Source organism: Lactuca saligna, chromosome 5, assembly GCF_052625555.1.
Source record: "Lactuca saligna cultivar CGN05327 chromosome 5, ASM5262555v1, whole genome shotgun sequence".
NCBI classification, from domain to species: Eukaryota; Viridiplantae; Streptophyta; class Magnoliopsida; order Asterales; family Asteraceae; genus Lactuca; species Lactuca saligna.
The window spans coordinates 65,579,048-65,590,372 of NC_136421.1; the positions used below are offsets into that span (position 1 = coordinate 65,579,048).

General features: G+C 38.3%; 2 protein-coding genes across 2 annotated transcripts; one reads left to right on the forward strand and one right to left on the reverse strand.

Moving 5' to 3' along the window:
• Window positions 1–450: 450 nt before the first annotated feature.
• LOC145044908 (putative serine/threonine-protein kinase PBL28) lies at window positions 451–2,262 on the reverse strand. Its single transcript, XM_078993259.1, has 2 exons — window positions 1,227–2,262; window positions 451–1,083 (listed from the first exon to the last, which is right to left on the reverse strand). The coding sequence occupies exons 1-2, from the start codon at window positions 2,121–2,123 to the stop codon at window positions 559–561; spliced, it is 1,422 nt and encodes a 473-aa protein (XP_078849385.1). The 5' UTR covers window positions 2,124–2,262; the 3' UTR covers window positions 451–558.
• A 7,509-nt stretch (window positions 2,263–9,771) lies between these two features.
• LOC145045376 (putative mitochondrial protein AtMg00820) lies at window positions 9,772–10,101 on the forward strand. The gene has a single exon (XM_078993717.1). The coding sequence runs from the start codon at window positions 9,772–9,774 to the stop codon at window positions 10,099–10,101; it is 330 nt and encodes a 109-aa protein (XP_078849843.1).
• Window positions 10,102–11,325: the final 1,224 nt, after the last annotated feature.

Consider the following 11,325-nt stretch of genomic DNA (forward strand, 5'->3'; position numbering starts at 1 on the left):
TCACAATTTTTATGTAAAACCAACATTAATGTGTGAAGTTTGATTTGCAATAATGACTCTTTTTGAGTAAACCGTCATGGAAGCAATCCTGAAAATTAGTTTATTATCTTTGGCGTCAAGAAATTTGAAAATGACACTATCTTGTTTTCAAAAACTGACGCAAAAAGCCAGTTTTGTATTAGTGCCATGAACCTTTTCTTGTGATGTTTTTTTTTTCTTTCAAAAAAGAGTAACTTAATGCATTAAGTCAGTTATATTTTAAGCTTATTCATAAAAAAATCATGAAAAATTGTAAATATACAAAGGTAGCATATATTCATAAATGTAAAAAAAATGTCATATTCGTAAAAAGTGCAAAGATGCAGCATTCATATATGCACTATTTTTCGCGATTTTTTATGTTTAATTACAACCTTATTAATGTATTAAGTAAAATGTTTTGAAAAAAAATTCACACGAAAAAATTCATGGCTTCGCAGCAATCTTTTGGGTAGCAAAAGATTGTGTCTCTATATATAATGGCAAACATCTACAACACACAAACCAAATTACGTATATTTAAAAGCAAATGGGACATTTGATCAACCCATTGCTGTTACATTCAGTACATGTTGTTCGGCCGCCATTGACAGATTTCAGAATATTGCTACCGTTACACTTATGACACACCACAAACCGAACTCCATCACACCTTTTGCATGGATCTTCTAAACTTTTTAATGGTATATCAGCCAGAAGTGGCCGGAATATTCCCTGTTCATTCAACCGGAAAACTTCCTCTGCTCCCCCAATGTACCTACCCTTTATAAACAGTGTTGGGACTGCTCCTGATTTGCCCAACATCTGCCATAGTTCATCTTTGAAATCCGAGTGCATCGATATATCCCTTTCTTGGTATAAAACCTTTAAACTTTTGAGTAAAGCACGAACACTAAAGCAATCTTTGGACGTCTTTTGGATGACTTTGACACTTGTTGTGTATAGAATTACCAAATTGCTTCCTCCGGGGGGACAGATTTCCTTGAAACTCAGAAGGGTGCTTATTTGTATTGACTTTGGTTCGTTAGCCTGATCAAAAGCCTCCTGTACAAGAGTGGGTAAAACTTTACATTGCAAAAATTATAACTATTATCAACTAATCAACCTCTTTATTTTAGTGTTTTTAATATCTCGAAATTAGAGTGAAAAACAGATGTATATGAACTACAATGGAAAAGGCAACTTACTTGTAATTTAAGGCACGTTTCAAGTTCTCTCACAATCTCTTCCATATTTGGACGTTTCTCGTGGTATCTTTTCAAACATTGATAAACAATTTTTGAAAACACCTGCAAAGCTTTGGGATGTATTTCATCCTTTATGTTACCCCAAACGATTTCATTTAGGTTTTTCTGTTTGATATGCATTGGTACCAATCTAGGAAGACATTGACCCCCAGCAAGACACAACCTACCACACAAAACTTCACACAACACCACACCAAAAGAGTAAACGTCCGACTTCTTAGTTAACACTCCATCCTGTATATATTGTGGATCAGCATACCCAAGTGTGCCTACAGTATTATTGGTGATAACAAATGTGTTTTTCTGGTTAGCAGGAGCAAATTTAGATAAACCAAAATCTGCAATTATGGCATTCCAGTCTTCTTCTAATAAGATGTTGGAACTCTTAACGTCGCGATGAATTAGTCTTTGTTGGCCACCGGCAGGATTATGAAGGTATGCGAGTCCACGCGCCGCACCTATGCATATTCTCAGGCGTTGAGCCCACGTTAACTCCTTGTTGTCGAGATGCACGTCAAGACCTTTCCCAGATGCATATTTGTATACAAGGATCTTATGGTCTTCCTCATCACAAAACCCTAGGAGAGTGATAATATTTTTATGTTGATACTCTGAAAGCGTCATGACCTCCTTCCAAAACTCAGAGTCTCCTTGACCAAATGCACGATCTAAAACTTTTACAGCCACCTTGGTATCTCCCCTCGAACTGAGTATTGCCTGGAACACCTTTCCAAATCCTCCTCCCCCGATCAAATGGTCATCTGCAAAGTTCTTGGTAGCTGATATTATATCAGCTAGTGGTATGCGAAGAGATTCATACTGTTTTTGGAACGACATAGTTTGGTGATCGATCAAAAATATGTAAGAAAAGTAAGGCCTTGCGAAGAATCAAAGTAGATCTGTTTGAAAGAAATGATATCGCGTCTATTAGTGCAGCCTAGCAAATAGCGATATATAAAATCTAAGGAGTTAGTCAACTCTCTCCCATTACATAATTTATGGTTTATTTCCAAAATAATGAATTGCCAGCTAACTTGCACATCCTAGCAATATATAAAATTAATGATCTCCAACTCTCTCTCCTATAAAATTAATGTTTTATTTAAAAAATAGCGAGTTGCGAGATTGCAAAATTGTTATTAAACTAACATGTGCTTCTAGATTATTAAAGTTTTGATGCATTTATACAATTGTCGCTCCCCTAATATAATATTCAGTAAATGCCATTTTAATTTGTGATAAATAAAGGGAGCTGGTAGTACTTGGTCAGTGGCTTAATTCGGGGATATTAAATACACCACATTAAAGCCACTAGTAATTAATCAAAGTGAAAACCATTCATTATAAAGTCAAGTAAAAATATTAAGATAATGAATAATCGTATTTAATGAAAGGAATGATGTGACGATGATTACCAGATTAGATTAGGAGTGCGTCAATAGCAAACGACTTTTAGTCCAACCGTATTTGGTGTTGTTTTTCCTCTTTGAGATTGAGGGTTAAAAAAAATTAAAGTGCATCAACTTCTTTAAACAATTTTCATTTTTTTGTTTAAAATAATTAACTTTTATATTAAGTACGGGAAATTCCCGTGCTTTTGGTGCCCAAAAAGCACGCGTTGCAGGGAGGTTTTCAGTTGTAAGGTACATCTATAATAAACTACAAGGAAAACGATAATGTCTTACTATATGTCAAAGTAGTACATTGATATTAATGGCTTTAATTTATTTTTAGACAAATGGATCGGAAAACATGTATATATATAAAAAACATAAAGAGTACATAACTTGTTATTTATTTAGATGAGTTTATAGCGGTTTGAATAAGTGAATCATGCAAAAAAGCAAATATATACATACTACTTTGATGTTCATTGGAGACATGCAAAAAAAAAGGATGCTACTTTCAACCTAGTTAGCATGCTCTTCATTATCTTTTTGTGACCTGTGATTGTATCTTTGATTTCTGCTTGATTTTTCTTGTAAGCCTTATTGAACGGAAGTGTGGTTTTAATATTGACGATAAGATGACTTACAAGCCCAACAAAGATTTCAAACAATTTAGAAAACCTCAATAATGTTTTGTTTGTTCAAGAAAATCTAACGAACTTAACCTTTTGTCAATAAAATCTCAGCGAAGTTACAAACCATTCAAAAAAACCTCAATTATGTTTTGTTTAAGTTTGTTGGATTTTTTTAACAGACAAAACATGATTAGAGTTTTTTGAACGACTTGAAAACTTTGTTGGTTTAACAAGTCATTTTCCCGATATGGTAACAAGCCACATCATTTGTTTCTCTTCATTGACTTCGATAGAATTGAACAAAAATGTAACTTAGTTGTACTTTTTTAGACAAAAGGTTAAGTTCGGTGTGTTTTTTTGAACAGACAAAACATGATTGATGTTTTTTAAACGGATTGAAACTTCATTAGGCTCGTAAATCATTTTCCCTAATATTGAATATGTCTGCATGTATTTTTATTTTATTTTTAACTTTAGTTTGGTATAATCGGCAATAATTATTCTGTCAAAGATGAGATCTGACTTTATGATGGAAGTAACATATAAACCTTATACGGAGGTATGAATTACTATCTCAAAATTTTTAGGATGGACTAAAAATTGAATGATGAATAAAAATATGTTTTCTACTTACCTTGTTTTATTCTAAAAGAGAACAATTTTTACAGTATAAGCTGTATAAAGTGTGAGCAGGAACTTACTAAAAGCTCGTTTTTTTATAGTCACATTAACTTCCATAACATTTCTACAGATGCAGAGGATTTACATGCTATAGTTCGGATATTACACACGGATATTTGATATACAAAAGCTATTAGAGTTTGGAAGTCATAGTAAGTATTAGAAAACACAAAAGGTGACTTAATGGAGTTGTCATGGATGACGTTGACGTTTTGGTTGTAACATCGATTCTTCTACATCTCTAAGTCAAGAAAAAGAAAGAATCAGTTGTATTGTGGGTGTATGTGTAATGTGAGTAATGTTATTTACTTGTCTTATTAAATGTTAAAGCCCTTCTAACTTTGGAAGGTTCAGGTTTCGATGATGACGTTCTTGTCTTGTCCACTGGGTTTGAGGGTAATGAAATGTTTTAGGGAGGTGTTGTCAGAGGTAGAGGTTGTTGAACCATATTGTCTTCAAGATCAGTTATCATGAAGCAAATGTTGTTATGCTTTGAGTTGATTTCTAAACAGTAGGTAGTTGTTAGTGACCCAAGTGGTGGAGAATTGGGAATTCTCAAATGGAGCATCAACCATTAAGGGTGTTGTTTAGCTGCCAGGACTCGGTAGTACATTCATCATGGGTGTGCAGGTTATTTAGCGTATGTAGTGGATACGTGGGTCAGGGATCAGGCCATGGTTCCCAAGAGTGTGGGCGGTCAACATAAGGTCTAGAGTTAGGTCGTAATATAGTCTGCAGATTGGATCAGGAGTTCGAAACCCCAAGTGAAGGAGAGCTGGCTATATGGGAGAGGGCACCAGCATGGGTCCAAGGTTATGCTCAACATACATAGGGCGGTCTAGATTTACTAGAGGCTAACAGGGTGTACCAGTCAGGCCAAAGGCCCGGAGAAAGGTCTAGACAGACTGAAGGCCCAAAGAGGCGGTCCAGACATGCTAAAGGTTGTGAAAGTGGTCCAGATAGGCTGAAGGCCCGGTGATGCGGTCCAGTTATGCTGAAGACTCTATATGTATTCTGATAGAAATATGTTCTGGTATTCAGCATGCTGCTTTGTGATAATAACCTGTGGAATTGTACGTTCCGTACTTGCAGGTTATCACTTATAGAGTACCCTTAGGGACTGTCGGGTATCAGATTGAATCTGTGAAATGTTTCCCCCGTATTCTTGATTGTTTGTAAGTTGTTGTTAGGGATCAGATGAAATGCGTAAGTTCTTGGTTTGATAATCTCATGTTCGTCACTTTGAAGGTTGGTAATGATAGGATAGAGAGTCAAGGTTATGTTAAGGTTTTGGTGTATCATATGGATTCAGATTGGGGAAGGCTCGCTATCGACTTGTTTGAGGGTCTTCTATGTATGATTTGTGGTAGTTTCAGTCAGAGACTTGGGAGGGATTCATGGACGGCCATTTCGGGATGGATTATAGTGGAAACTTGTGTTGGGGATCGCAAGTGTATCCATTGGAGGCATGTACTCTGGAGATTAGTAAGGTAAAAGGGGGAACCTTTTGTTTGTAGGGTGAATCACGAGTTGCAGGAGAAAGGTATGATATCATCTATGGGAAATCGAGGGTTGCTGGTGTTAAAGTATAAAAGTGACCCCCTTGAACTTCCACAACCACAGTCATCTCAGCAACCGCAGTCAGTTCCCCAACCGCAGTGAAGTCTTCTAATCCGCAGTCTCTTCCAGAGCATCTGCGGACTGCAATCTATCTTTTGTATTACGTGTTTTCCTTATCTTTATGTAATACTCTCTATTGTCCAGTATGCCTTGCATGGCTACTCTTAGAGACTGCATCTTATGTATTTTTTAGAGTCTCTATAAATAGAGATCTATCATTTTGAATCAATACACTTCTCAATTATCATTTCAGATATTCATCTCTTACATTATCTCTTCTATCTTTTCTATGTCTTTCTCATATTTCTTACTTACATATCGATTACAATCTCTCTTCGGAGCAAGTCTTCTGTGACTTAATCACTGAGTTTGATCACAACTATTAACTTGGCTTGAATGCATTCCTCATTATGAATCAACTTATGTGTATACTTGTTATAACAATATAACAACTGCTGTCATTTACTTATCTTTAAATTCCGCAACTAATTCTGTAACTATCTAACATTAATATTATTGTTGAGGTTTAGATCCTTCGAGATTAACTATTCCGTAATATACTTGTACTAACTTTGTTCAAGTGTGTCTCCAAGTTATTTCTCACAACAATTGGTATCAGAGCCATAGTGGTTGATTTTTGAAAACGGAACTCTGATTTTCAAACGGCCTTCTATACCACTGAAGCTCATTTCTGAAACAAAAAAATAAAAAAATAAAAACAAAATGGCACAAGCACTTTCTTTAAACATTTACAACAGTGGTGGTGGTTCAAATCGAGCTCCAATACTGGTTGCAAATGAATATCACCATTGGTCACAAAGAATGGAAAGATATTTAAGAAGACTCGGAAGAGATGTATGGAGATCTGTTGAAGAAGGACCACATGTTCCTGTTCTTACCCCTGTACAAACAGATGGCACCGTTTTCAGAATGGGAGGAGGTCAACCAGCTATGAACCGTCCCACGAAGGATGATCTAGACAAAATGGAAAACGATGCTATTGCCTTTTATGAAATTTCATGCGGAGTTGCCCCTGACAACTTCGACATTATCATAAATTGTAAATCAGCAAATGAGATATGGGATGTGCTCAAAAACCTGTACGAAGGCACTAAACAAGCACAAGACAAAAAGCCTACAACTGCACTCAATGAGTTTAACAATTTCAAGGCTCATGCGGGTGAAAGCTTGGAAGATTCGTTCAAAAGGTTCAACTTGATAGTGACCAAACTATCAAATGTTGGTACTGTGAGAAGCAATCACGAAACAAACCTTCAATTCCTGAATGGTTTAGGAAGACATTGGAAAACTGCAAAAATGATCGTACAAGGTGATAGGAAAATTCACTCGTTGTCCCTATATAAGCACTATGGTGAACTACAAGCTCAAGATTCCACCGTACTCAAGGACTGTTCTGACTTCGGAGGTCCTCTTGCCCTCATAGCACAATCACCTCAATCATACCCCACCTCGTATGATTCTCCACCGCAATCATACGAAGCCAACTCTGAGTATGATGATGAGGAAGAGTTTCAAAAAGCCATAGCTCTTGTCAGCAAACAAGTCAACCGTTTACCACCTTCATTCTGTAAAAAACAACAATACAACCGACCTCCATTCAACCACAACTTTCAAAATAACCACTCTCACTTCACCAGAAGTCCCCACTATCCACCGCAATCGCAGTAAACACAACCTAAAGATCAACCACTGCAGTCTTAATCTACTGACTCCGGTACATCCGCAGAAGACAAAAGTGACATAGTAATATGTCACAAATGCAATAAAGAGAACCACTTTGCCAGAGACTGCAAGGCAAACATAGTGAAAGACAGGGCCTACTATCTCAGAATGGCTCAAGAACTGGAGGAGAAGGAAAAGGGCAAAGCTTATGTTGCTCAGGTGAAAAAGGATCACCAAGTGTGGTCATCTTGTGATGAATATGTGGATGTTCACAACAAAGGGAAAGGCAAGATCTGTATGGTTTCCACTGCTAATGAAGACGGTTCAACCAAGCTGCTCAAGAAAAACCATTGCTATATGGCTAAAGACGGAACTCTCAGCATAGTGGAACAAGCTTTGTGCAAGGAGGATCAAGATGATGAATGGTTGATCGACAGTGCCTGCTCCTTGTACATGACCGGAAGGTTGAAATACCTTCGAGACTTCAGGCCTGTATGCAATGGGGGTAATGTCACTTTTGGCAACAATGCAAGTGGGATTATCCGAGGTTATGGTGCTCCTACTACACGCAACTTCTCAATTCAAAAGGTTGCTTATGTGAAAGGTCTGAAACACAATCTTATAAGTGTTGGCCAACTATGTAAGGCAGGCCATAGGGTGGAATTTGATGACCAATTCTGCTACATTATGACAAATGATAGAATCACTTGCCTGATCAAGTCTAGATCCGAAGGTACCATGTACCCACTGGACATCTCTTTGATCACTGGCAAACCGCAACTTTGCTTTCTATCAAAAGCAGTCTCCGAAGTGAGCTGGCTCTGGCACTGCAAGTTGGCTCATCTCAACTTTCAGTACATCAACAATCTGGTAACAGGGGAACTAGTCCGTGGTCTCCCCATTCTAAAATATCACAATAATACACTCTTTCCTGCATGTGAATGTGGCAAGCAATCAAAGGCAAGTCATCCTATGGTGATTGATTCTTCAATATCAGAACCATTGGAACTCCTTCACATCGATCTTTGTGGTCCATCTACCGTAGCCAATCTTCACCATAAAAAATACATATTGGTTATAGTGGATGACTACACACATTTTACATGGGTCTTCTTCCTTCGACTCAAGTCCGAAACGCCGCAGATATTCTTCAACTTCATCAAGGAGATAGAGCTTCAGATCAAACTGCCAGTACGTCGCATCCGCAGTGACAACGGAATAGAGTTCATGAATCACCTTCTTAACAATTTCTTGGCGTCATAGTGTATAAGCCACAGGTTCTCAGCTCCATATACCCCGCAACAGAATGGTGTTGTTGAAAGAAGAAACATAAATCTAGTGGAAGCAGCAAGATCAATGCTAAACTTTGCTAATCTACCTTTATATTTCTAGGCCGAAGCAGTGGCCACAGCTTGCTTCGTACAAAATCGCAGTATCGTATGCAAACATCTCAGCAAAACACCTTATGAAGGTCTCAACAACCGCAAGCCTAATGTTTTCTTTTTCCACATTTTTGGATGTAGATGCTTCGTGATCAACAACCAAGATCACCTTAACAAATTTGCACCCAAATCTGATGAAGGCATCTTCCTAGGCTACTCAACCAATAAGGTCGCATACTAGGTTCTGAGAAGATGCACAAGATTAATAATCGAAAGTTTTGACGTGAAGTTTGATGATTCCTATGTCCGCAACGCTGATCCCTCCACTGAAACCAAAGCTATTCTTGAATCTGATATTCCTGATTCCTCTGTATCACTAAACCTAGTAGAAGTGAACTATGATGACCTTTTGGATCCAAAAGAGACGGCCAAGCTCTCTGAAGTTCTTATCTCTCCGGAAGCTCAAATGCAATATGCTGAAGTATCTGGTCCTACAACCTCAGATTCTATGTCCTTCGTAACTTCCACCTCGCCGGTTGAGGGGGAAAACTCAACTCTGGATCAGACAACAACCATCGAGGTTCCAATACTAATCGAGGCAACTCCGTCCATCCGCAAAGGGTCACAGCCATCAAATGTCTCTTCGGACCCAGATGATGAAATCATAGAAAATATTGATACAAGGTCAGATCCAAGAATTTTTACTCTCCTACAAATACAGGGGGAACACCCTCAAGTTTCTGAAGAAATCCCATCCGTAGCCCAGGGGGAAACACTTCAATCTACCGCAGCTCCAACACTTCAAGATAACTCCGCATGATGTTCTCAAATCCTGGGGGAACTGCCGTCCCCTACCACAGAGTCATCTGACATTGAATACATTCCATCTACTGCAGCTGCTGATCACCTACAACCCCACCTTCATGTATGGACAAGAGAACATCCACCTGGTCTGATCATTAGCAATCCTTCAGCTGGTGTTCAAACTAGAGCTTCACAAGATTTAACTGATCACTGCCATTACTCATCTTTCATGTCTTCGGTCGAACCCCGATCAATCACAGAAGCCTTACTAGAGCCCGAATGGATCGCGGCGATGCAGGAAGAGCTAGTAGAATTCGAAAGAAATAGTGTGTGGCAACTCATTCCAAAACCAAAAGGTCACACCATTGTTGGCACCAGATGGGTGTATAAGAACAAGCTAGACGAATCTGGATCCGTAGTTAGAAACAAAGACATGATAGTCGCAAAGGGCTACAGTCAACTAGAAGGCATTAACTATGATGAAACGTATGCTCTCATGGCACGCATGGAAGCCATTCTAATCTTCTTGGCATACGCAGCCCACAAAAATGTCAAAGTTCACCAAATGGACATTAAGGGTGCATTCCTCAATGGAGAACTAAAAGAAGAGGTTTATCTTTAGCAACCTCCAGGCTTTGAAAGTATTAAATTTCCTGATCATTGCTAAAAGCTTAAAAAGGCAGTCTACGGTCTGAAACAAGCCCCAAGAGCATGGTATGAGACTCTCTCATAATTTCTTGTCTCATACGGGTATAAAAGAGGAGTAATTGATCCCACTTTATTTAGAAAAGCAAATAGTAATCACCTGATGCTTGTACAAATATATGTGGATGATATCATCTTCTGATCTACAGATCAGACGATGGTGGATGATATTGCTAGGCTCATGACTAACAAATTTCAGATGAGCATGAATTGAGAGATTAAATTCTTTCTAGGACTTCAAGTTAAACAGGTTCCTAAGGGAATCTTCATCCATCAAGAAAAATATACCTCTGAGCTGCTGAAGAAATACTCTATGGACAACTGCTCTTCAGCTAAGGTCCCTATGACCTTTGGTTATAAGCTTTCTGTTGATCCCTCAGGAGAATCTATTGATCACAAGTCGTATAGAGGCATCATCGGCTCTCTAATGTATCTCACTTCTAGCTGACCAGATATAGTCTTTGCTACAGGTGTATGTGAAAGGTACCAGGCTGATCCAAAAGTGTCTCACATGAACGCAGCCAAACAAATTCTTCGGTACCTGAAAGGAAGCAAGTCTCTTGGTCTATGGTACCCCGCAAGCAATTCAGTTAGTCTTCAAACGTTCACTGATGCGGATCATGCTGGATGCAAACTGGATCCAAAAAGCACTTTGGGTAGTTGTCAATTTCTGGGTGGAAGATTAGTCAGTTGGTCATCAAGGAAACAAAACTGTATGTCGTTGTCTACCGCAGAAACTGAATATGTGGCCGCAGCAAGTTGTTGCTCACAAGTCCTATGGATGCAAACACAACTGTTAGACTATGGTTACAGAATAATGCGGATACCAATTTAATGTAACTCTGAAAGTGCTATAAAGATTTATCACAATCCTATTCGTAAATCGAAGACCAAACACATTGAACTACGATATCACTTTATCGAAGACCACATCTTGAAAGGTAACATCGAACTAATCTTTGTCAATTCTTATGAGGAGATTGCTGATGTTTTCACAAAGGCACTAGAATCTCAAAAGCTCAACACTTTCTTACAAATGTTAGGAATGATGAATCCGGACCCGCAATTCTTCTTGAATTGATAGGTACCGCAGACCATTCTTAGTCTCCATTGCGGTCCTAACTAAAAGATACTTATAATA

Bases quoted from the DNA above. Each gene is read 5' to 3' on its own strand.
- LOC145044908 (XM_078993259.1), bottom strand. From the start codon at position 2,123: ATGTCGTTCCAAAAACAGTATGAATCTCTTCGCATACCACTAGCTGAT. The intron at 1,084-1,226 runs GTAAGTTGCCTT...ACTCTTGTACAG, and splicing joins AAACGTGCCTTAAATTACAA to GAGGCTTTTGATCAGGCTAA.
- LOC145045376 (XM_078993717.1), top strand. From the start codon at position 9,772: ATGCAGGAAGAGCTAGTAGAATTCGAAAGAAATAGTGTGTGGCAACTC.